The sequence below is a fragment of the Canis lupus genome, chromosome 15 (genome assembly GCF_011100685.1).
Source record: "Canis lupus familiaris isolate Mischka breed German Shepherd chromosome 15, alternate assembly UU_Cfam_GSD_1.0, whole genome shotgun sequence".
Taxonomy (NCBI): domain Eukaryota; kingdom Metazoa; phylum Chordata; class Mammalia; order Carnivora; family Canidae; genus Canis; species Canis lupus.
The window spans coordinates 15,406,004-15,430,878 of NC_049236.1; the positions used below are offsets into that span (position 1 = coordinate 15,406,004).

Consider the following 24,875-nt stretch of genomic DNA (forward strand, 5'->3'; position numbering starts at 1 on the left):
TGAGAGCAGGATGGTGGTGAGGTCCTGACAGTAAGTCCTACAATATATACTCATTGATACCTGAGCTCCTATGACTTGGAGAAGATGCAGAAAGGGGCCCCATGGAAGCAGCAGAGGCTAAGAAGGAACTGAGGGTAAGGGCAAAGATCTTCCACACATGAAACCATATGCTAAACTCCAACTCTAGAATTTTTATTCTTCTAGAAACATCATCTTTGTTAGTGGTAGTTGAGGGTGAATGTGTAAGCTCAGTTCTGTCGAAGCAGACGTGAGTATTTATGCACGGCATCCACAAAGGCCCCCACGTGTTCTGGGTCCATATCAGGGTAGAGTCCATGGCCCAGGTTGGCAATATAACGCTGTGGCCCAAAGTCGTCCAGCATCTTCTGCACCAGCCGTCCGATCTCCTCCTGGAGGACCAACAAGGCACTCACTACAGGGGGCCAGCAAGCCCCTGTACTCCCTATACATAATCATGACACACACTCATAGGCATGCTCCTACTCAGTGTTACTCATTCAGTCATTAATTCAAAACAGTTTACTTGATGCTTAGTACAGGCCAGACAACTATAAAAAGAAACTTTTGCTTTCCTTGAGCTCACATGGTATGTATAGAGAAACAAACATACAATAAAGACACACAATAATACGACCATATCCACAACCATGGGAGTACACAAACTCATATATAGGGACCCTGGTTACCTCAGATGCATACAGAGCACAGGGGTCCAGGTTGCCCTGTAAGGTCACCATCTTCCCCACACGCTCCCTGAAAGCAGAGTCAGTGCCAAGTTCTGGTGACTGCACATAGGGCAACTGTACCCTCTCCACCACACCCTCTATCACTCACCGGGCTTTCTCTGGGGCCACTGTCCAGTCAAGCCCAACCACCTCGTAGCCAGCTTGGGCCAGCTCCTCCAGGGCAAAATGTCCATCTTTAGCAAAGATGATCTGAAGGAAAGGACAGATTTCTGAAGCTACAAAGGGCCTTGCTATGCCAACTAACTTATCTTGGCTGCACCTCTGCTGCCCTCTAGTGGTCACTTCAGCCCATGCAGGACATACCCTGAAAGTTCCACAGGCCCACCTTCACTTCTTCACCCTCCATCCTTACCATAGGCACTGGTGCCAGGCCTGCCTCCTGCACCCTGGCCTTCACTCGCTTGGCCACATCACGGACATAGGGCAGGGCAAACTTATTGAAGAGCTGTGGGCCAAGGTGCCCTGCATGGGACTCAAAGAGCTGCAATGCCTACAGTTGGGGGTTAGTAAAGAGAAATACATAACATACAAACACGAAATATCTCAAGCCCCACACACACAAAGTGTCTCAATTTTCCCCTAGTGATTTTGGATCCTCATACTGCCTAAGCCTATAAATCCAATTCCATTCAAAAAGTTTTGCCATCTCCAGATCCCAGTGCTAGCATTGGTCTTTGAACACAAATAGCATTGCCAATGTCAATGACAAGGTGGACCTAGCTGTTTCAGCCAGATCGTTGCAAGCCAAGCTTCTTTCCTGCCTGGCATTATTAACACACCTACCCTCTCAAGTGTAGGGAACTCTGTTACTTCTCATCCTTCTAGAGCCCAGCCTATTTCTCTCCCTCAGGACCCACCTGGGCGCCAGCAGCCACTTGTCCCACCAGATATGGGACCAGAGCATCAGTGAGGATTCGAAGCAGCTGGTGACTAGCCTGTGGTTTCTGGTAAAGCCAACGCTTGGCCTGAGCCATGGTGCTTGAGCTACCACCCTCAATCATGTATGTCATCAGAGTCCACTGCAAAAGAATACAAAGAGAATATCACAGGTGTAGAAGCCAGGCTGATACTTCCTTCCCTTGTCTACACCAGACCTGCCAGTGTTTTCCCCATGCCCAAGTCCCTGCCCTGTTCCACATTACCGGGGCACCAGCAAAGCCAATCAGTGGCACACGCCCAGCCAGCCGTTGTCGGGTGAGGGTGATGGCCTGGAACACATAGCCTAGTTCAGAGGCCACTGCTGCTGGATCCCGGAGGCGTTCTAAGTCCCGTTCTTCTCTTAATGGCTCTGGGAAGCTGGGCCCTTTGCCAGGCACCATAGTCACCTCCATACCTAGTGCCTGGACGGAAAGAAAATATCTGGATTCCCAACCTGTAACTCTAGGAGGAAAGGCTCTGTTCAGCCCATGCCAAGAAGGAAAAAAAGGAGAATGAAACTTGGCCACACTCCATCTTTCAGCCCATGGTCTTCCCTCTGTCCAGTGAGGATTAAGTGCTTATTTTGAGCCTTGACTATCTTTACCCTTTCTTACCCATCAGGTTTGAGCAGGTACCTGGGGTACAACAAGGATGTCGGAGAAGATGATGGCAGCATCCAGAGGGAAGCGACGAAGTGGCTGTAGGGAATAGAAGACAGGTTACTAGGAGGCAAGCTGAGGGCATATATCCCTCCCTTTTCTGTGGAGGCCTCACCTGCAAAGTCAATTCACAGCAGGCCTCTGGGGAGCGACAGGTGCTGAAAAAGTCCTGGGCAGCCCGAGTTTCCTTAAACTCTGCCAATGGAAGAGGAAATGCAGGGCTCGACCTTGAGGAACCTCTGGATCCCTCCCCTTCCCCTCAAAAACTTTTCACCCTCCAGAGTTTCACTTAGACTCCAGACCTGGTAAGTAGCGGCCTGCCTGCCGCATGCACCAAACTGGAGTGTAGTCTGTGTCTTCTCCCCAGGCTGCTCGCAGGAACGTGTCATTCTTCAGCTCTGGAAAACCCTGGGATCTGGAGATCAGGATGGGCAGAGGTGGTAGGTGTCAGTAAGCTAGGCCAGGGGTTGGGGAAGGCCCAGGTTCTTAAGGCGGATTCACTGCACCACACTATCTGCCTTCTCCAGGCCAGCTTCTAAGTGGGACTCCCCACCCATTCCGCCTCCTCCCTGCCTATCAGATAGTGCACAAGACTAGAAGGGCCCGCGCTGGGGCCTCTATCTCCCACACAGTCCCAACTTCCCCAAGCTCAAAGAGACTGGGGGAAGGGCAGAATGAAAGTCCAGTAAGGATTGATCGGGGTCTTTGGATCAGAAATGTCAGGAACGGGGGGTATCAATGGGCTAGCTCGGAAGCTGGTAGGTCCCCAAGCTGGGGACAGTGAATGAGGAATCAGAATAGACGGTTCCAAAATACGGATCCTAACTGAGGATTAGAAAGGCCTAGCGGCAAACCCTCAGTAAAAGTCTCGGGAATCCATGGGTGGAGGACTCGGGATTCCAGAGACTGGAGTCAGATTGGGAGCTCTCCAGGCTGGGAAAGGGGTATAGGGACATATTCCTGAGTTGGAAGACTGGCCATCCGGCGTGGTGCAGAGAACTCACCCCAACCCGTTCGTCTCCATGATAAGCCTTCGGTAACTGCGAGCGCAGTCCTCGCTGTAACCTCAACCGGAGCATAGTCTGAGATCAGGCTCCACCCCTTCCTGCAATGAGCCAAGGCCGCCGCCATGCTGAAAGTCACATGATCAGATCCCGGCAAACGCTCCTGGGCTGCCCCAGCTGCTGCCCGGAGGACCCCCACTACCTCTCTGCACCGTAAAGACCGCTGTAGCGTCGCAGCAACACCCCCACCCCCCACCCCCGGCCAAGAACTCCGCTATAACTACGCCTTTCGGTCTCATCAGGACCTTCCTCTCCTTTGATGACCTGGAAATCCCGAAGTTTCGGCCTAACACTCACTTTTACTCCCATGCCTCATGATTCTAATAACCTTATGCCTAGCAACCAGACACACAGTGGATTAAGGAACCAAGCTGCACAGGGAAATGAAATCATCAAATACTTATATTACTGGGGCACCTGGGTGGCTCAGTCAGTTAAGTGTGGGACTTGTGATTTCTGCTCAGGTCATGATCTAATGGGTGGTGTAATCTCCCCCTCCCCTCAGTGGGGCTCCACACTCCTCCTGAAGTCTGCTTGGGAGACTCTCCCTCTGCCCTTCCCCCCACTCATGTGTCCGAAATCCAGGCAACTCTCTCTTTAGAATAAATAAATCTTTAAAAATATATATTACCTACTAAGGCTAGCACTATAGTTGGTGCAGAAGTTACAATGATGACCAAGACAGCCCTTTCCTTTAAGGAGCTACAGACTGGTGGATCAGCAATCATAATAGTAAACGTTTTAAGAGTAAAAAGCTAGACAGCAAGGGCTCCTCCCTTAACTGGGGAAAGCGGTGGAGGTGTTCCAAGCAGAGGGAATAGCACGTGCAAAGAGAAGATGCAAAAGAACAAATGGCTATTACGGAAACCAGAAAAATCAACCTAGTGGAATTAAAGAGACTCTAGATGTCTTCAGGGTCCAGGTCCTGGGGGCCCTCGTTAGAGTAATGTGTCCACTTTATTCCGTAGAAGCATGGTAGCATACAAATAGCTCAGAGAGAAGAGAAGAGGGGCACTATGTTCCCAACTTACTAGGAAGAAAAGAAAAAGGGGGAAACTGTCAAAATGATATGAGATCATATATTATTTCTTTCTTGGTAACTTTGATTATTTGAAAACTATATCAAAACAAAGTTTCCATCCAAGTGTCCATCAACAGATGAATGGGGTATAGGTAAAAGGGATTATTAGTCAACCCATAAAAAGGAATTAAGTTCAATTCATGCTATCATATTGTTGTGATACTATTGTAAGTGAAATAAGACAGACCCTAAAAGACAAATATTATATGGGTCCATTTATGAAATATCTAGAATAGGCTAATTCATAGAGGCAGAAAGTAGACTGGAGTTTACCATGGCAGCCATTTTTTTTTTAATTTATTGCAGTTCTTTACTGCTTAAAGAGAAAGCCTTTCTGTTTGGAGTGATGAGAAAGTCTTGGAAATAGGTAATTGTACTCTTAAAATGGTTAACATGGCAAAAATTTTGTTGCACTTATTTTATCACAATTTTAAAAAACTAATATATCAAAAACCACTGAATTGTACACTTCAAATGAGTGACTTATATGGAGTATGAATTACATCCCAATAAAACATTTTTAAAACTGTTTGCAGGGGAGACAAAGTTTCCTTTTTCCCCCATGATTATACTTCATCAACAGCTCCTGTCCATGTTTTTGCCTCCATCCTATCTAGCCACCTTGAACCTATCTTCCCACATCAGACCTTTCCTCTCATCTGGTTCAGAATTACTGAGAGAAATTGGAACATGATCACCAGTGCCCTAGAATTAGGAGTAGCCGCCGGGATGAAGCCCGAACCACTCAAGACTCCCGAGGAGGGGATTATTCTCCCAAACATTTTAGCACCACTATCCCTAGGATGAGGAGGAGCCTGAGAGGATGTCTAGCACTCGCGGTGGGAAGGCAAAAAAAACAAGAGGGCAGAGAGCCAGAAAAATGGCTGTTGCAATGATCCAGGCTAGATAGGATGGTGGTTCGATGAGAGTAAAAAACGGCAGCAGCAATGAGGATAGACAGGGAGAGACCGATCAGCCAGAGACTACTGGACTTGGGTTTGGTTGGCTGAGTAGGAGGCACATCGGTTTGTAACACATTGACGTATCCGAGTACACAGGGTAATACGGCGAGCACGCGGGGTGCCTTTAGTCCAGGACTTACGGCGCAGGCGGGGCAGGCGGTGGGAAGCTCGGTCGGCCTCGGCGGCGGCGGCTCCCGGAGCCGGACGGCCGCCGCGGGCTCTGGTCTGCCGCTTCGCCATGGCTGGTCCCGGCCCGGGCGCGGCTCTCGAGTCCCCGCGGCAGCTGCTGGGCCGCGTGCGCTTCCTGGCAGAGGCGGCGCAGAGCCTCCGCGCAGGACGGCCGCTGCCGGCGGCGCTGGCCTTCGTGCCACGCGAGGTGCTCTACAAGCTCTACAAGGACCCGGCGGGGCCGTCGCGCGTGCTGCTGCCGGTGTGGGAGGCGGAGGGCCTGGGGCTGCGTGTGGGAGCCGCGGGCCCGGCCCCCGGAACCGGCTCCGGGCCGCTCCGCGCCGCCCGCGACAGCATTGAGCTCCGGCGCGGCGCCTGCGTGCGTACTACCGGCGAGGAGCTGTGCAACGGCCACGGGCTGTGGGTGAAGCTGACCAAGGTACCGCCCGCGCCGGGGGCGCCCCACGCGGCTCCCCTCCCATCCCCCGCACGGCGCTCGCGCGGTTCCGCGTCCTTTGCCTGGGGCTGGGCAGGGCAGGGCGGGCCGGCCGCTGGGCAGGGCCCCGACGGCTGTCCCCAGCGTGCGCGTCTCGGCAGGAGCAGCTGGCGGAACACCTGGGCGACTGCGGGCTGAACGAGGGCTGGCTGCTGGTGTGCCGCCCGGCGGAGGGCGGGGCCCGCCTCGTACCCATCGACACCCCAGACCACCTCCAGCGGCAGCAGCAGCTCTTCGGCGTGGACTACCGACCGGTGCTCAGGTCCTGCACTGGAAAGGCCGAGGCTGGCTGCTCGGCGGCACGGCCCGGAAGGGTCGGAAACTAGCCTGGCACCGGCTGGGAGCTGGGATGAGGAGAGGAAGGGGCGGGCCCTGAATGGGCCTGGGGTGGAGCTTCTGGAGGCACGGTTGGGGAGAGTCAACGCTGGGGGCAGCTCTCCGGGGGTGTCCTGTTGACCGCCGAGGCCTCCCGGTCCCATCCCCTACTCTGTGCCCGCAGATGGGAACAGGTGGTGGACCTGACATATTCTCACCGCCTTGGATCAAGGCCCCGGCCAGCCGAGGCGTACACGGAAGCTGTACAAAGATTACTGTGAGTGAACCGGAGTGGGATAGGGAGGAAGAACCTCCGGGTCCGGGCCTGACCTAATTAGGGACTTGGGGTTGCTTAGCTATGTGCCCCCGACGTGGACCTACGAGTGCGACGAGGACCTGATCCACTTCTTGTACGACCACCTGGGCAAGGAGGATGAGAACCTGGGTAGCGTGAAGCAGTATGTGGAGAGCATAGACGTTTCCTCCTACACGGTGGGTTCTGGGACTCTTCCCACCCCAAGCAAGATGTCGCTTCTTGCTAGATCCAGAACCCTCACCTTTAGGCCAGGGCCAAAACCCCACACACCAGACTCAGTCGAGCACCCCATTCTGGAAGTTCTATAGGAATCCCTAGACACTTCCACTCACCAGCTGCGCTTTCAACCCAGCTCCATGTGTTTTCTCTCTTTTGCTCCCTGGCCCAAAGCACACTCTGCAGTGCACGGAGTGGGATAAACACCGACTCCACCTCTCTTACCCTCCCTAGGAGGAGTTCAACGTGTCGTGCCTGACAGACAGCAACGCAGACACCTACTGGGAGAGTGATGGGTCCCAGTGCCAGCACTGGGTACGGCTTACCATGAAAAAGGGCACCATTGTCAAGTGAGTGGGCTCTGAGGTAGGACGGAGTGGGTAGGCCTCATGCCTGTAAGTGTACAGAGGCCCATGTGCATACTCTGACCATCCAGGAAGCTGCTACTCACAGTGGATACTACAGATGACAACTTTATGCCTAAGCGGGTGGTGATCTATGGGGGCGAAGGGGACAACCTGAAGAAGCTGAGTGACGTGAGCATTGATGAGTGAGTGAGCAAGCTGGTCTGGGAGGGGAGATGGGGCATGATCCTAGCAATGGGGCCTGGCCCCACTTGGAAGCATAAGGTCAGATGAGAGCCTAGCAATGCATGAAGGCAAAGGGTACTCAAGGTGCCTCACATCCATCTCCTCAGGACCCTGATCGGAGATGTTTGTGTCCTGGAGGACATGACCGTTCACCTCCCAGTCATCGAGATCCGCATTGTCGAGTGCCGAGGTAGGGCTTCGGGCTATAAGGAGGGAGTGGAGCCCCAGTGTATAGACTTTGGCTAGCTGGCAGTGAGTGTGGAGAAGAAATGGGCTTGGAGTTGGGATGAAGGTGACAGCTGAACTAACTCCAGGAGTTGAAGCTTTGGGCCTGAGCCAAGTGGGAGGCGCCAGGTATAGGCCTGCCTTAAAGCCATAGAGGTGGTTGGGCTTATCTAGAAAAGGAACTGAGTTGGGATCCTCAGGCCTTCCAATAGGATAGCGATGGATGGAGGAACCAGCAAAGAATATGATAATCAGAGTAAGATGAGTACAAGGGGATCTCAAAGGTCCCGAGTTTTTAGGGGCTAAGGTCTGAGCATTAAGGAGCCATTCTCAGGTCTGAGGGTCAAGGAGACAGCAGGTGTCCTAAGTAACTTCATCCTGACTCCCTCCCCCAGATGATGGGATTGACGTGCGTCTTCGAGGGATCAAGATCAAGTCATCCAGACAGCGGGAACTAGGGTTAAATGCAGACCTGTTCCAGCCGACCAGTCTGGTGCGATATCCCCGTCTGGAAGGCACTGACCCTGAAGTACTGTACCGCAGAGCTGTTCTCCTGCAGAGGTGGCTGTGGTCCTGGGCCTGCCAGGCCCTTCTCTTCCCCAATCCTGAATCTCATTTGTTGGTATGAAGGAGGTCTCCAAGGCCCTATACTGTGAGCTGTTCCACTTTAAGGGTCGGAGCATCCCCAGGGCCCTGCCTCCTCCTGTCCTTGTGTGTTGGGGAGTGAAGGGATCTTAAATCCATACCACCCTCTTTAGTTGCATTATCTTTACCCATTCATCCCAGATTCATAAAGATCCTAGACAGTGTCCTGCACCACCTGGTACCTGCCTGGGACCACACACTGGGCACCTTCAGTGAGATTAAGGTAAGTCTGGCCCACCTGGTATTGGTGTCAGCAGTGGGCTCCTCCTTTCTGCTCATGCAAGTGTTCTCTCTTCTACAAAGTTCTTAAAACCTACCTTAGGCCTGGGCCTTTGCTGGGCTCTAGGAATGTAGGAAGAAAGCTGGACATAAATAGCTAAAGTTTAGTGTTGGGATGCCATTCTCCCAGCCAGTATGTGAAATACAAAGAGCTGGGGGGTGAGAAGTAACAACATAGACAGGGGAGGTTGCATGAAAGCTGCATACTGGGAGTTGTGAGCCACTAGAGGTGACTTGAGAGAAGCACACAGGTAGATGTGAGTATGACTTGGGGATGAGGCTGGGAGTGGTAGGCAAATAATAGGCCCTGATAGCAGAGGGCACTATGGGCCAGGCTGTGAAGGAAGAACTATGTCCTAGGTCAGAGGAGCCATTGGAAGGCTTTTAAGTAGGTAATGACAGTATGATTTTTTTGTTTTAGAAAGCTCCCCCTGGTGGCTGGACTAAGGGAGGGATGGAAACAAGGAAGGGGGAGGGTGGTAGGGGGATGGAGAAAGATGGACTGGAATCATGGAATTGGGTCCAGGCATAGAGGAAGTTTCCAGAGTCTGGACAGACACTAACTGCCTGCCAGTCTTTCTCTGGCCACCTTTCCTCACCAGCAAGTGAAGCAGTTCCTGCTGCTGTCACGCCAAAGGCCAGGCCTGGTGGCCCAGTGCCTACGTGACTCAGAAAGCAGCAAGCCCAGCTTCATGCCACGCTTGTACATCAACCGGCGCCTCGCTATGGAGCATCGTGCGTGCCCCTTAAGGGACCCTGCCTGCAAGAACGCAGTCTTCACCCAGGTCTGGACTACCTGGGGTCAGACTAAGGGAGGGTCACTAAAGGGTCTAGGGGCTGGGCCATGAGGAACCTAAGGAAAGTCTTTGGGCCAGAGTGAAGCAAGATCTTGACACAGACTTTCCTACAACTCCCTTCCCTTTGCCCTGCCCCCAGGTTTATGAAGGCCTCAAGCCCTCTGACAAGTATGAAAAGCCCTTGGACTATAGGTATGACATGCGGGTGAGGGACTTGTGCTGGGCCTGCATAAACTATATATATGCCTGCACACCGCGTCTGTAACCCCTCCCCATTACCCCTCTCTAGCCCCTACTCCTGGCTGGTGTCTGAGCTGGAGAAATGTCCTAAACCCTGACCCAGCCTGGTGACAAAGACCCACACTTCTTACAGGTGGCCAATGCGCTATGACCAGTGGTGGGAGTGTAAATTCATTGCAGAAGGCATCATTGACCAAGGTAAAGCCCTGAGGAAGGATAACGAGGGTCCTGCCCTGTTTAGAGTAGTGGAGGCTTCCTGGGTCACAGCTAACCAAAGTGGAGGGCCGTTTTATGGGTGCTGGGGCTCTTGAACACCCCAGCTGAGAGCATCTATCTGTCATTTCAGGGGGTGGTTTTCGGGATAGCCTGGCAGACATGTCAGAAGAGCTGTGCCCTAGCTCAGCAGACACCCCTGTGCCTCTGCCCTTCTTTGTGCGCACAGCTAACCAGGTAACCTTCCTATCCCTACTTCTCAAGTGGTTTGTTTTCATCTCTGCAAACCTCTCAGGTGCTGAACTGGGCGGGGGGAGGGGAGGCAGAGGAGGGACCAAGTTGCCTGGGGCAGCCTTTGGGCAGACAAGGAAAGAGGAGCCATTGTACAGATTGGACAGAGAGATCATTCAGGGCATCCAGTGGAAGGTGTGCAGGCAAGCCTTTGGAGCGTGTGGGGCAACAAAGTAGGGTCCATTCCACACCATGCTGACAGCTCTGTCTTGGGGGCAGGGCAATGGCACTGGTGAGGCCCGGGACATGTATGTGCCCAACCCCTCCTGCCGAGACTTTGCCAAATATGAGTGGATTGGACAGCTGATGGGGGCTGCCCTTCGGGGTAAGGAATTCCTGGTGAGTAGTCTAATCTGCACCTCCCTCCCACCAGCCTGGCCCCTGGAAAGAAAAAGGGCCAGCTAAACCTGGGCAGCCCCAGATGAGAATACGGTAGTATTTGTCCCATAGGTGCTGGCTCTGCCTGGTTTCGTGTGGAAGCAGCTCTCTGGTGAGGAGGTGAGCTGGAGCAAAGACTTCCCGGCCGTGGACTCTGTGCTGGTAAGTAGGGCTGTTTCCTCTGCACAGCCCCTGAAGGTTGCTGCTCCCCAAGAGTATCCTGAACCTTCTCTAACCTCACACATGCTCCTTGGCCAATTCCTTCTATTCCCACGGCTTCAACTACTATCTTTATTCCCCAAATCCTCACCTCCAACTCCAGCTTCTTTCCTAAGCCTGGACCCATATATGTATCTGCCCGCTGGACATCTGCCCCAAGATGAGCCTCAGGCTCAGCACACTCTTTATCTCACCCCCCTATTCTACTGCCCTCAGGGCTCCTGTCTCAGAATGGCACCACTATCCACCCGCCCCATGCCAAGGCCCTCAATGTCATCCTCCAGTCCTCCGTCCTCACCTCCTACTCCCTGTCACATCTCCCTCTGGAATCTGTCCATTTCTTCCATCTGACTACTGTCGTCCTGGTGCAGGCCACCTTCCTTTCTGAGACAACCACTGACTGCAAAGCTAGTGTTCCTATCTCCATTCTTACCATTCTTACCCATCTGATCACCAGCAGTCAGAGCACTTCATTCCCTTCCCCACCTGGTTTAAACCCTTTAGTGGCTCTGCCCTGGGCTTAGGGTAAAATGCAGAACCTGGTAAGCCTTATATGACCTCTGTATCTCTGGTCACTGGGTTCACATTCAGGCTCCAGCCAAACAGATTCCAGGCTTTTTGCTCTTTTTACCTTTTTTCTCTTTTTTTTTTTTTTAAGATTTTTAAATTTATTTATTCATGAGAAACACAATGAGAGAGAGAGAGAGGCAGAGACACAGGCAGAAGGAGAAGTAGGCTCCATGCAGGGAGCCCGACATGGAACTTGATCCCAGGTCTCCAGGATCACACCCTGGGCTGAAGGTGGCGCTAAACCACTGAGCCACCCAGGCTGCCCTCTTTTTACCTTTTTTCAAGGTGTTCTATCTCTCCATGAGGCCCAGCAAACTCCCAGCTGTCATTTAGGTCTCAGCTTAGATGCCGTTTCTTCCAGGACACCTTCCCTGGCAGCCTAGGCTTGTTGTCTTGATGCTTTCGTAGCCCTCGTACACCCTCTCTGCCTTCATTGCCTGCATGGAGACTGCCTTGCTTAGCTGCCTCTCCTTCCCTGTGAACATCTTGAGAGAGAACAAGGACTGTCTCCACAATGAAAGGCTGACCTCCTTGCCTCTCTCCAACCCCCAGGTGAAGCTCTTGGAAGTGATGGAAGGAATGGACAAGGAGACATTTGAGTTCAAATTTGGGAAGGAGCTGACATTCACCACCGTACTAAGTGACCAGCAAGTAGTAGAGTTGATCCCTGGGGGTGCAGGCATCGTGGTGGGATATGAGGATCGTTCTCGTTTCATCCAACTGGTGCAGAAGACACGGCTAGAAGAGAGCAAGGAGCAGGTACTACGCAAAGGCCAGGAGGACAGAGAGCCTTGCACAGTTGCTAGTAGGCAGAGCCCAGCCTGATAAGCCACCAGTAGCCAATCCCAAGAACCCTGGTCCCACCATTCCTCTGCCTTACGTTCCTGCTTATCTGTGGGGTCAGAGATTGGCCCCCAGTGCTGAGCACAGATCGTGTCCCCCATTATCTCTATGAGCGGAGGCCAAGTACCCCCGCCACACACTGACTTGGGAGTTGTACCCTCTTCCCTAGCCAGGCCTTCTCCCCTCTCCCCAGGTGGCAGCCATGCAGGCAGGTCTGCTAAAGGTGGTGCCACAGGCTGTGCTGGACTTGCTGACCTGGCAGGAATTGGAGAAGAAAGTGTGCGGAGACCCAGAGGTCACTGTGGATGCTCTGCGCAAGCTCAGTGAGTGTGGGGCAGAGTAGCACAGGGATGGGGGCTTGAGGACTAGTAGGTTGGGACCTGAGAACAAATTCTGACCTTGTCCCCAGCCCGGTTTGAGGACTTCGAGCCATCTGACACTCGGGTGCAGTACTTCTGGGAAGCACTGAATAACTTCACCAACGGTCAGTGGAAGAGGAGAGAGTGATGCCTGGGTTCATATCCACTTGTGGGGTACAGAGGCAGGGTAGAAATTGTAGAAATCCCCCCCCCCCCCAATCACCATTAGTGTGGCCACAGATTTCCTTCTCCATCCAGAGGATCGGAGCCGCTTCCTGCGCTTCGTCACTGGCCGCAGCCGTCTGCCCGCACGGATCTACATCTATCCCGACAAACTGGGGTGAGTATGGAGGGAACAGGGTACGGGTTGGTTGCCAAAAGGACTGTGACTGGCTTTTGCCTTCACCCACACGCTTACTCATCAGACCCTACAGACCCTACCCTGCATCCCTACAATTCTTCCTAATCTGTGGCCCCCCCACACCCCCAGCTACGAAACCACAGATGCGCTGCCTGAGTCTTCCACTTGTTCCAGCACACTCTTCCTACCGCACTATGCCAGGTGGGTTTCCTAGGCTCAAGCCTAGAGAGTGAGGAGTGGGGGAAGGAGTGGCCTCCCAGAATGGAGGAGGACTTCCAGTCCTGAAGTGCACAAACTAGAGCCCCATCACCCATCGCCCCGCAAGCCCTGGCCTCGTAGTGATGGAAGACCTCCGCGCCTGGCGCTGACCCAGTCCCTGTCTCCCTCAGTGCCAAGCTGTGCGAGGAGAAGCTCCGCTATGCGGCATACAACTGCGTGGCCATCGACACCGACATGAGCCCTTGGGAAGAGTGATGCGGCGCCAGGGGGCAGCCTCGGCCTGCGGGACTGTGCCTGCACGGGTCCCACTAGGTGGCGCTCAGGGTGAAGACTCATTACCTGGACCAGCTGGGGTGTGTGCTCCTGACCTGAGCGGACCCACTCAGGAAGACAGCACGCCCCTGAGTCTGGTTGGAGTGGGGGCTGTTGGTTGACCCTGATCACCCAGCCCCGCAGACCCACAAGAGCCCTGTGCGTGCTCGGGCTTGCTTTCTGAGTTATTTAGCCTCTGTGAGAGGGAATCTTCCACAAGCCCAGCACAAGCTGCCAGGCCTGAGCTACTTGAAGGGGGCCTTCTAGCTCCCCATCCCATGGATTTTACTTCAGGTGTTTTTTTGGCTCCTCCTCCTTTCTCCTTGTTTTTCTCGGCTTCAGCCTGGACTCAAAGCTAAAACCTTTGTATGGTGGTGGAGGCTCCTCCCCAAACAAGGCATCAGGGATAGAGCATAATGGCCATCCTCTTTGGTCACCTGCCCCAAGAAAGCAGCAGCCGCTGAGCACCTTCTCCCTCGAATACTTATTTTCTCCTCCCCTCCCCCCATACCGAAAGTGTGAGCTCTGTTCTTCTTCCAACTCAGTCTTAACTGATAAAGTGCCACCATCTTCCCTGGCTCAGAACCTACATCTACTCAACATTAAATCTTTAATAGCACCACCATCACACCATATTCAACACTTAGCATCACCTCCAGGCTGATTCCCCATCTGCCATGTCATCCCCAAGATGGTGCAAGGTTAAGGCCAGTTAACATCCTTTCTGAAATCTTCAGTGGCTCTCTTTCAGCAAACTGAAAGCCTAGACTTTAAACCTGCTTCTAACTCTTAGGCAGGTCCTTGCCCCAGTCCTCCCTCCCATAAGGGCCTCTGTGACACTCCATCAAAGGTCTTGCACATGGGAAAGTGTAATAAATGGATGTATTCATTCCTTCAGACTGTTTATTGGGCCACTGAGGGATGGCAGAGAAGGTTCTTCTAGGACTTCAGGGCCCTTGGCTGGAAGCCAAGGAGATTGTGTGTCATGTGGGAGTGGTGGGTCTTCACAGTGACAAACATTAAATCTGAAATCAAGCAGGGAACTAAAGATGCTACTATGCAGGGGAGGGGAGTGGTGCTCGGAGCCTGGCCTGGCACCTTCTGGGATGGGTGTGGTGATTTGGAGGATGGGAGCCCACCTTCAGGAACCAGATGGGCAGAAGAACTTGACATCGTAAAAGACAAATCTTTGAGATGGTTGATAAACCAGCTAGGTCAAACTTGACAACCGAGGCAGCAGCATAGCTACCCATCCACCCGACTCTGCCTCCAGTTCTCACACAGCTAAGAAGCTGTCTTTAAGAACAAGTACCCAGTGAGAGATCTGTGCATATAGACCATCCTCCCTCCCCCAGCGGAAGGAGTCAACGTCAAGCACAGTCTCCAGCGAAGTGGCCTGTCTCCCATCGCTTCTCCCTACTGCCCTTTAGGGTGAATCCTGACTCTACTCTGGCTGGGAAATGCCAGGCCTTGGCCATGAGCTCTGCCCCCTGGGGCTGTGCAACCCAAGGCCTATCTCCCAGTAACTCTGAGTCTGACCCCCCAGCTGAACCTCCTGGGCAGCCCTCATCTTTTGGCTCTCCAATACCTGTGCCTTGGGTGGTCCATGGGAAACACACCTCCTTCTTCCAGCAGCCTCTTGCCCAGGGAGCTGGAAGGGGAGTAGCCCCAGAGGCCACCACTTCCATCAGCTCTGTTCTTCCCAGCAAGCTCCTGCCCTCTTGTGAAGCCTGCCCCCTCAGAAGAAAGCATCCCCCACCCCGCTTTTTTTTAATTTTAAGATTTTATTTATTCATGAGAGAGAGAGAGGCAGAGACACAGGCAGAGGGAGAAGCAGAGGGAGAAACAGGCTCCATGGAGGGAGCCTGATGTGGGACTTGATCTTGGGTCTTCAGGATCAGGCCCTGGGCTGAAGGTGGCGCTAAACCGCTAAGCCACCCGGGCTGCCCAGCATTATCCCTCTGTTCTCGGGGAAGAGCCTGGCCAGCATGCACCTGCTGGAAGTAGTGTTTCTGTATCTGGTACTAACCACTTAAGTCTGGTCCCTTTTTAACCAAACTGGGCTCACACTGTATATTTTGTAGCTTGCTTTTCATGCATTCATTCAGTAAATGCATCAAACACCTATGTCAGGCACTATTCTAGGTATAATGGGGAAAATATTAGCTAAGCAGATTATTTTATTTGGAATTTATAATTGGAGAGAAACAGTATATTAAATGATTACATAAACAACATTTAATAACATTTATGTAAGGGCTCCAAAAAAGTAGTGAAGGATATTGTTAGAAGACAGAGGAGGGTGATACTACCCAGGGGGGGCTCAGTGGAATGCTGAATTCTTAGGGAGAATAACCACGCACAACATCCAGCCAAGGAGCATGTTGAGTCCTATGTTACTGGACTATGAAGAGAAGAGAGAAGAGATTCCAACTTTATAGGCTTTTACATGGACCAGCCACGAGGGTGTCAAGCAAAGGAGTGACATGATTAGATTTGCCTTTGGCATCTGTGTAGAAAATGAGAAGAGACTAGAAGCAGGGAGTAATCCAGGCAGGAAGTGATGGTCACTGGGACAAAGGGGCTAGTCATTGTAACTACTATTTTTATTGGCTGCATTTTATTACATTTTAAGAAATTTTCATAACTTCTGCTCATTTAAAACCCTCTACTGGGGCGCCTGGCTGGCTCAGTCTGTAGAGAAAGCAGGTCTTGATCTCAGGGTCAGGAGCCACATTGGGCACAGAGCTTACTTTAAAAAAAAAAAAAAGCTGCCTCTATAGATGGATGTTGTCTACAAATTTTTTATGTTGAAAAGTATAAATATTATAATAAACACCCTTATGCATATATCCTTTCATACCTATTTGATTATTTCCTTAGAATAACATCCTAAACACACCATCAAACTGCCAAATTGCTAGTATGTATACCTATTTTACTCCTTTTAGTATATTTCTTAAACTTTACCAATCTTAGGCATTAACACTTAAAAATATTTTTTTAAATATTTTATTTATTTATTCATGATAGATATAGAAAGAGAGAGAGAGGGGCAGAGACATAGGCAGAGGGAGAAGCAGGCTCCATGCCAAAGGCAAGTGCTAAACCGCTGAGCCACCCAGGGATCCTCCACTTAAAAATATTTTTTGAGGGCACCTGGTCATCTGCCTTTGGCTCAGGTCATGATCCCAGGGATCGAACCCCAAGTTCAGCTCCCTGTTTAGTGGGAAGACTGCTTCTACCTCTCCCTCTGCTGCTCTCCCAGCTTGCGCTCTCTCGCTATCTCTCTGCCAAATAAATAATCTTTAAAATATTTTTTTTATAATGTAATATGCTGAATGAGACATCTGGGTGGCTCAGCGTTTAAGCGTATCTGCCTTCGGCTCAGGGCGTGATCCTGGAGTCCCATCGGGCTCCTGCATGGAGCCTGTTTCTCCCTCTGCCTGTGTCTCTGCTTCTCTTTCTGTGTCTCATGAATAAATAAAATCTTTTTTAAAAATTTAACATGCTGAAAATGATAGGATCGTTATTTTAATGTGCACTGCTTTGATTGTTTACTATACTGAGCAATTGTTTTTCTTTATGAAATGCCCTTTTTGTATTTTTGACTATTGGTTTTGTTACACTTTTCTTATTGATATATAATAATCTTTGTACAGTACTAAAGTAATGAACACAGGAAGGCACTGTGCTAACTGCTGTACATCTATTATCTTGTTTTACCTTAACTCTATGAAGTAAATACTTGTATAGTCCCTATTTCCAGATGAGAAACCTAGAGCAAAGATGAATTAAGTAACTTTCCCAGCATCACATAGGTAGTAATGAAGCTAGGATTTGGATGGTGGTCTGCCCATGCCAAAGCCCGCTGGTAACTAAGGTAACTAAATTTTGTACGTTAATACCTTTGTCATGTCAGGTGTTGCAATAGCTTAGCTTTCCCAGTTACTTTGCCATTTAATTTCATGTCTGTTCTTTCCTAATGTACAAAATTCTAAATTAAAAAAATAAAATAAAATAAAAAATTCTAAATTTTTTAATGAATTCAAAATCCTTATAGGAGAAACCATATATTGGATAAATCCCAAAAGAAGGCCATATAGTATACTTGTTAAGAGCATGTTCTGTAGAGTTAGCTTGCCTGTATTTATATCCTGGTTTTTCCACATAGTAGCTGCTGACCATGGCCAAGCTTCCTCAGCTTCCTTTTCTGAAGCACTTATCTCTTTACCGTTGATTTGAAATGATATCTTTTCACATACTTATCATAATTTTCTGCTACATTCTTATATATAAGAAATCCTCAGAAAATTAAAGACAGAAATCTTCATTTTTCACAGTACTGCCAGAACGTAAAAATGACACTGGGAGTTGAAACCAAGCAGAGATCTTTTTTCTTTTTTTTTAAGATTTTTTTTTTAATTTATGATAGTCACACAGAGGGAGAGAGAGAGGCAGAGACACAGGCAGAGGGAGAAGCAGGCTCCATGCACCGGGAGCCCAACGTGGGATTCAATCCCGGGTCTCCAGGATCGCACCCTGGGCCAAAGGCAGGCGCTAAACCGCTGCGCCACCCGGGGATCCCCCAAGCAGAGATCTTAATCGTCAATGGGAAAAATTACCATTGTTCTGTGAACTTTAAAATTTTTTGTCAAAGCATCAAAAACTTTCTTACTGTCAGTTATAAATGTATAGGGAAATGAAAACATGGTAAAACTAATATTTAGTGCATTGTAATCTAAAGCATTTAGAGAACATGAGAATTAAATTATTTTCTTTGCAAAAAACGTATCCCGTGTAGTTTGAAATGCTTGCCTCTTTTTCCTCAAGATTTATTTATTTATTGGTTGGTTGGTTGGTTGGTTGGTTGGTTGGTTGGTTGGTTGGTTTATAGCTTGAGCAGAGGGAGGGGTAGGGGGAGAGTGAGGATGAATCTCAAGCAGACTCCATGCTCAGCACAGAGCCTGACCTGGGGCTCAATGCAGGGCTTGATCACACAACCCTGAGATGATGACCTGAACCAAAATCAAGAGTTGGACATTTAATTGACTGAGTCAACCAAGCATCCCACCTCTTTTTTCTTATAATGTGGAACAAGTATCTTCACTAAGCCTTGATGATTTGTCATACGCCTTTTTGCATTTGGATCAGCTTCCAACATTCTATTCTTTGTATGTACGATCTCATGAAATATCTCTAAGCATTTCATGATTGCAAAGTGGTTTTTTGCTGGCATCAGTTCCCCTGGGATATCTTCATTCCTTTTGTCACAACCACTTTCCTCCTTTGTGTAGATGAAGTAGCCTTCACTAAATTCCTCTGGCTGCGTATCTGTACATGATGGCAAGGTTAACACTTCCATGATTAGCTCTTTCTTCTTTGACTCCACTTATGTTCGATTTGAATTTCACTTCCAGCCCTACCATTTTTCATTTATTTGCTGCACTTTCATTTTGTTGGCCAAATCTGTTATCTTTTTTTTTTTTCTAATGTCATGTGGGTTTATCACGAGAAGACAAGGAAGCAACACAACTACATTCTTGCTGTGTGTGAACTGAATACACAGTGCACAGTGTAGTAGTTATCAACATACTGAAACAAATGACATGATTGTTTCACTGCTCATGATGCACATTCAAAAAAGTTGATTCTGACAATTTCTTACAGTATTCTCATTGCTTTTACAGTGGAAAGAATTTTTGGAGGGCCCTTCTCCACCATTTTTACTGATTTCACTAGTTCATTTTGTATTTGCTTATAAATTTATTACAGAGAAATTTATAGAGATTTAAGTGATACACAAGTCTCAAATTTCAGTAACCTCCATAAAACTCTAAAACCAATGTGGTATTCTCCTTCTCCCTGTCCTACCTCCCTGCCTAACTTTTTCATATTCCCAAAGTACTTAGTACCCTTTAATATGCTGTACAGTTTACTCATTATTTTAATTTATTTATAATGTATGCTGCCTCTGCCTGTTGGGATGAGGGTTGGATCCTTTTTTTGTTCACTAATATACCTTATGTATATATATATACTGGCATGTAATAGTCACTCAGTAAATAGCTATTCAACAAATAAACTGTGGCTCATAAACCATACTTTCCAATTTAAAAACAGGGAAAATCAGCCATTTGAAAAGTCTTGTTTTCAGTAAAGGAGGAAAAAAAATGACCAAATTGATTAAATCACTTATTTTTTTTAATTGACCCATCACTTTGTTTGTTTAAAGTAGGGTCCACCATGGAGCCCAATATGGGGCTTTAACTTACAGCCCTGAGATCAAGACCTGAGCTGAGATCAAGAGTTGGACACTTAGGAGGCCTGGGTGGCTCAGCTGTTTAAGCCTCTGCCTTCAGCTCAGGTCATGATCCCAGGGTCCTGGGATTGAACTTCTGCCTGGAGCCCCATGTCTGGCTCCCTGCTCAGCAGGGAATCTGCTTCTTCCCCCCCTGCTTTTACGCTCTTGCTCGCTCTCACACTTTCTCTCTCCCTCTCAAATAGATAAATAAAATCTTTAAAAAAAGAAAGAGTTGGACACTTAACTGAGTCACCCAGATGCCCCCTGACCCATCAGTATAAAGCATAAATGTCCGAATTCAGACCTTTAAAACTACCAACAATGAAAATTCTGTGTGCCTGGAAAGGAACTAATGAAGTCCCAATTAATGAAGTTCCTTTCAAAGCTCTTTATAGAAACACTATAGCATCATCTGCTCTCTAACTTACTATGAATCTATTAGGCAACTGGTGGGCTTATGTACAAAAATAAAACACAAATATTTTAGGACCTGCCACTGATTGCCAAAGTAGAGTTTCTCCTTTCATTTTTATCTTTCACTCAGTACTCTAAAAATAATAATTTCCTGCCCCACTGACAAGTCTACAGCCAAATGGAGTAGATGAATATTATGATGTGGCCAGCAAATTCCCAAAGAGAGAGCTCTTGCAGACCGTGGGAAGACTATTTCTGAGCCAAGGCTCAACTTTTGAAAGGTTTCTTTTGTCTCCCACAGTTCAAAGAGAACTTTAGAGCTTGACCTTCTTAAACTAGTCCCCACCACATATAAAAACATACAATATAAATATCCCTTGGGGAAGAAATGTGAACAGGAAACAAACATTATGGGGAACAGCCTGTATCCAATACACATTTATTAAGTACTTCCCCTGTAATTAATAAAAATAAATAAATAATAAGCATGAGGCTAGGCATAAGAGATGATAATATAGATTGACTTAGTGAGAAGGAATGTTCAAGAAAAGAGATGTTGTCAGTGACCTGGGCCCTCAGCTATGTTTTTCCACCACCAAATAGGAGGTCAAGGTAAATTTTATCAGAATATTTAATTTATTCAATATTATTTACTCAGCATGTCCCAGATCCTGTCCTAGGACCTGGGGAGAGAGGAGCAAATAACATATAGTCTTTGTCCTCCAAGGGCTCCCAGTGTGATGGAGAAAACATGAAAAAAGGTATGAAAATTCTTCATGATGAGTACCATAATGTAAATACCAGAAGCAGTGAGAGCCACAAAGAAGGAATCCATGAGGCAGCAGTTCTTCAAGTATGTTCTATGGACCTCTGGGAATCCTCAAGACCCTTTCAAGGTATCTGTTAGGTCAAAATTATTTTCATAATGATACTAAAATGTTATTTGCCTTTCATTGTATTGATATTTGCATAAATGATGCAAAAGCAATGGTGGCTAAAACTGCTGGTGCTTTGGCATGAATCAAACTGTATTGATAGGCATTGTCTTCTTCACTGTCACATACGCGCAGTAAAAATTAAAAAGAAAAAGAAAATAATAATAAAGCAAAGTAAGTTTCACTTACTTTGGGGGTGTCTGGATGGCTCAGATGGTTAAGAGGCTAGCTCTTGGTTTCACCTCAGGTCATGATTTCAGGGTCCATGTTGTGTTGGGCCCTGTACTCAGTGGAAGTTCACTTGGTATTTTCTTTTTTTTCCCTCTCTCCCTCCACCCCCTACTCGCATTCTGTCTCTAAAAGAAATACATCTTTAAAAAAAACAAACAAACAAGAATGTCTTTGATGAATCAGTAACATAATTTTATTAAATCTTGGTCCTTGAGTACACACAAAATACTAAAATTAATGAAGTAAGCCACTTACTTCAAGGAAAATCACTAAAAGTATTTGTTGCCAATGATAATATTTGAGCTTTCAAGAGAAAATCAGAAGTTTGGAAAACTTGTATCCGTCATCATAGGCTTGCCAGGTTTCCAATATTTAAAGGACTTTTCTCATAAGATTGGTGGTAATATTAGCAAATGTAATTTTTAAAATATAATGAGTCAACATTTGGGAGGATATTTTACAAGTGATCAATGCATCGAGTTGTAAAGTCATGCGTGGATAAGATGTTCATTTGAAGTGTAAGTATTAGGGATGTCTGTGTGGCTCAGTGGTTGAGTGTCTGCCTTTGGCTTGGGGCATGATCCTGAGGTCCTGGGATTGAGTCCCGCATCAGGCTCCCTGCAAGGCCTATGTCTTTGCCTCTCTCTGTACCTCTCATGAATAAATAAATAAAGCCTTTAAAAAAAAAGCATTAGAGTACAAATGCTCATTGATTTAATGATTCTACCTTGCAACAAATCTTTAACAAATTGCCACTTATTGAGTTTTTGTGTAGTATCAAAGAATATTATCTACAACTAAAAAATATCTCTCCCTTTTCCAACTGTACCTGTGTGAGGTCAGGCTTTATCATAGAATTCACCCAAAACAATATATTGCAACTGATGGGAAAATACAACTGTTTTCTACTAAGCCAGACATTAAAGAGATCTGCAAAAAAGATGAAACCATGGCATTCTTCTAATTTTTTTGTTTGAAAACATATATTTTCATAAAAATGGTATTTGTGTTAACATTTAATGGTTTTATTTTTGTTTTGAAAATGAATTACTATTTAATTTCACAGGTTGAGTGGCACCTGGGTGGCTTAGTCAGTTGGGCGTCTGCCTTGGGCTCAGGTCATGATCCCAGGGCCTCGGATCCAGCCCCACATCGGGCTCTTTGCTCAACGAGGAATCTGCATCTCCTTCTCCCTCTGCCTGTTGCTCCCCCTGCTTGTGCTCTGTGTCTCTAAAAAGAAATAAAATCTTTCAAAAAAATTCCTCAGTAGTTTTTATAAATATCAATAGATATAATACATATAAACAAAAGTTCTTTGGGATATCCAATAATTCTTTTTAAAGATTTTATTTTTAGGGACGCCTGGGTGGTTCAGCGGTTAAGCCTCTGCCTTCAGCCCAGGGTGTGATCCTGGAGACCTGGGATCGAGTCCCCCGTTGGGCTCCCTGCATGGAGCCTGCTTCTCCCTCTGCCTGTGTCTCTGCCTCTCTCTCTCTCTCTCTCTCATGAATAAATAAATAATCTTAAAAAAAATAAAACAGTTTTTAAAAAAAAGACCCAAGTGATCAGAATCCTCCACCCTCTCCTATTGTCTCTTTTGACCTTTGCCATCATTCACTTTCCACCGACTTACTTCCCTTCAGGGATATTCGCCTCTCCACTGAACATGCAGGCTGTCTTCAGGGCCTTTGCACCTGCTAGCTAGTCTAGCTGGAAGGCTCTTACCCCAGATACCCAACTGACTCAGTCTCATCAAGACACTCTTTTTTTTTTTTTTTTTAAGATGTTACTTATTTATTCATGAAAGACACACACAGAGAGGCAGAGACACAGGCAGAGGGAGAAGCAGGCTCCATGCAGGGAGCCTGGTGTGGGACTCGATCCCAGGACTCCAGGATCAGGCTCTGGGCTGAAGGCGGCGCCAAACCGCTGACCCACCCGGGCTGCCCTCGTCAAGCCACTGTTTGGTGTCGCTGTCTCAATGAGGTCTTCACTGACACCCTTCCTCCCCAAATTTTGACGGTTAAAGGTGATTGTTTTCCATTTGATAAGAGTCTGGCTCAGAAAGCCGAGGTGAGTCTCTACATTAGACACCGCAGACCCAGAAAGCCTCGGCAATCCCTGGCCTGCAAAGGCTCTTGGACACTTCTCCCCTGGCCGGCCCGAGACTGTGGCTCCCACGAGCTCTCCTTTCACAGAGTGGAGGTCGGGGCCAACTTCTTGAATGACTTGTTGCAATGTGGACTCCAGGCGCCCAGCTCCAGGAAGGACACTCAATGGGCGGTGACGATTTGTGAATGAAGGAAAGGGAGCGGGCCCCTCCGCCTCCTCCGCCTCCTCCGCCCGGGCGCAATCTATCGCTCCGCGCTCGTCCCTTCGCCGCCGCCCTGCCCCGTGCGTCCCATCGACCCTCTCGGCCATCGCGCGCCTGCGCCCTCGGGCTGTCAGTCGGAGGCGGCGTGGGGAGCGCTGGGAGCGGCCGTGGCGCGCCGGGAGCTGAGAGGTAAGGCTGCGGCGCTGGGGCTGCCGGGCCCCTTACGAGCTGGCTGCTGGGGGTGAGCACCGCGGTGGGGACGGCGGGGCCCCGCTTCATGTGGGGGAGCGGGCTCCTCGATCCCGGCTGAGGAAGGCCTGAGGGGGTGGGAGGGGTGCAGAGCCCCAGGGTCTCCGGACCCGGCGGGGCCGCTCAGGGGCCGCGCGAGAGGAGCGCTTGGGGAGAATCGGGGCCAGCGCTTTGTGCAGCGGATGGAGAGGAGTTTCGGGGAGGGGAGCACCTGCTTAAAGTCACAGCGAGTGAGAACCAGCTCCGGGACTCTTTCCACTTCAGCTCTTCATTTATTTGTTCTCCCTAACTTTATTTAAACAAATAAAGCAAGGCAGTCCAATACGAATACGGTGAAATCCAGACGAGAGACCAAGGATGATAGTGTTTTATCTCACCGGTTTACGAAGGGAAAAGGCAGTGAGTGCTGTGATGCAAGCGTGTCTGAGATGCCGTGAACACCCGGTTCTAAAGCTTGGAGGCTGAAGACACTGGTGGCTGTGATTCCCATCATCCAGAGTCGCGGCAGTGACATTGAGGCATTTGACAGTCGGCCTGGTGTCATGGCTAGTTGTGTTCACGATTGTCACCCAGAACCTCACTGGGAGCAGGAGCCTTAGATCCTAGTGATCAGGGGTCTCCTATCCCTTGTGCACATGTTGAGCTTGACTTTTACAGGGGGTCGAAGTTGTTGTGATGTTCACAGATGCTCATCCCACAAACACTGATTGAGTGCCAGGCATCTGATGGGAATTGTGTTAGGTATTGGGAATAACGGTGATAATAAACACGGTCCCTGCCTTCACGGAACTCACGGGATATAGACATTTAAATACCTGTGCAATAAAGCCTGGAAAGAGATGATCTGCACATGATAGAGTGGAAGCACCTAAGAGGGAAGGAGTTGCTTCTACCAGGAGGGTGGGAAAGGTTAGGAATTTTTTTT

General features: G+C 48.8%; 3 protein-coding genes across 6 annotated transcripts in view; 2 read left to right on the plus strand and 1 right to left on the minus strand.

The window, feature by feature from the left end:
• Positions 1-22: 22 nt before the first annotated feature.
• UROD (uroporphyrinogen decarboxylase) lies at positions 23-3,468 on the minus strand. 3 transcript variants are annotated; one of them, XM_038558252.1, is made up of 10 exons: positions 3,349-3,449; positions 2,647-2,759; positions 2,460-2,539; positions 2,321-2,383; positions 1,910-2,107; positions 1,625-1,786; positions 1,120-1,257; positions 856-956; positions 708-774; positions 172-410 (listed from the first exon to the last, which is right to left on the minus strand). In XM_038558252.1, the coding sequence occupies exons 1-10, from the start codon at positions 3,366-3,368 to the stop codon at positions 249-251; spliced, it is 1,104 nt and encodes a 367-aa protein (XP_038414180.1). In that variant the 5' UTR covers positions 3,369-3,449; the 3' UTR covers positions 172-248. The 3 variants fall into 3 exon arrangements, with proteins under 3 accessions (XP_038414179.1, XP_038414181.1, XP_038414180.1); XM_038558251.1 differs by lacking the exon at positions 708-774 and having other exon boundaries at positions 23-410; positions 3,349-3,468; XM_038558253.1 differs by lacking the exons at positions 708-774; positions 2,647-2,759; positions 3,349-3,449 and having other exon boundaries at positions 23-410; positions 2,300-2,383; positions 2,460-2,504.
• A 2,158-nt stretch (positions 3,469-5,626) lies between these two features.
• HECTD3 (HECT domain E3 ubiquitin protein ligase 3) lies at positions 5,627-14,395 on the plus strand. Of its 2 annotated transcripts, none has more exons than XM_038558249.1 (21): positions 5,627-6,058; positions 6,217-6,377; positions 6,615-6,707; positions 6,787-6,922; positions 7,197-7,312; positions 7,399-7,512; positions 7,660-7,742; positions 8,173-8,338; positions 8,564-8,645; positions 9,304-9,486; positions 9,638-9,690; positions 9,872-9,936; positions 10,085-10,188; positions 10,462-10,581; positions 10,693-10,782; positions 11,962-12,168; positions 12,446-12,575; positions 12,662-12,736; positions 12,841-12,951; positions 13,102-13,173; positions 13,362-14,395. In XM_038558249.1, exons 1-21 carry the CDS (start codon positions 5,690-5,692, stop codon positions 13,427-13,429), a joined length of 2,598 nt encoding a protein of 865 aa, XP_038414177.1. In that variant the 5' UTR covers positions 5,627-5,689; the 3' UTR covers positions 13,430-14,395. The 2 variants fall into 2 exon arrangements, with proteins under 2 accessions (XP_038414177.1, XP_038414178.1); XM_038558250.1 differs by having other exon boundaries at positions 12,870-12,951.
• Positions 14,396-23,792: 9,397 nt separating this feature from the next.
• EIF2B3 (eukaryotic translation initiation factor 2B subunit gamma) overlaps positions 23,793-24,875 on the plus strand; it is a 144,448-nt gene continuing 143,365 nt past the window's right edge. Inside the window, exon 1 of the mRNA XM_038558254.1 lies at positions 23,793-23,890. The gene's annotated coding sequence lies outside the window, so the exon portion shown is untranslated. The remainder of the gene's footprint in view (positions 23,891-24,875) is intronic.

Coding starts and splice junctions, on each gene's coding strand:
- HECTD3 (XM_038558249.1), top strand. CDS start 5,690: ATGGCTGGTCCCGGCCCGGGCGCGGCTCTCGAGTCCCCGCGGCAGCTG. Junction 6,059..6,216: donor TGTGGGTGAAGCTGACCAAG/GTACCGCCCGCG, acceptor GCGTCTCGGCAG/GAGCAGCTGGCGGAACACCT. Junction 12,952..13,101: donor ATCTATCCCGACAAACTGGG/GTGAGTATGGAG, acceptor CCACACCCCCAG/CTACGAAACCACAGATGCGC.
- UROD (XM_038558251.1), bottom strand. CDS start 3,368: ATGGAGACGAACGGGTTGGG. Junction 2,108..2,320: donor ACATCCTTGTTGTACCCCAG/GTACCTGCTCAA, acceptor CTTTCCGTCCAG/GCACTAGGTATGGAGGTGAC. Junction 1,787..1,909: donor TTGGCTTTGCTGGTGCCCCG/GTAATGTGGAAC, acceptor ATTCTTTTGCAG/TGGACTCTGATGACATACAT.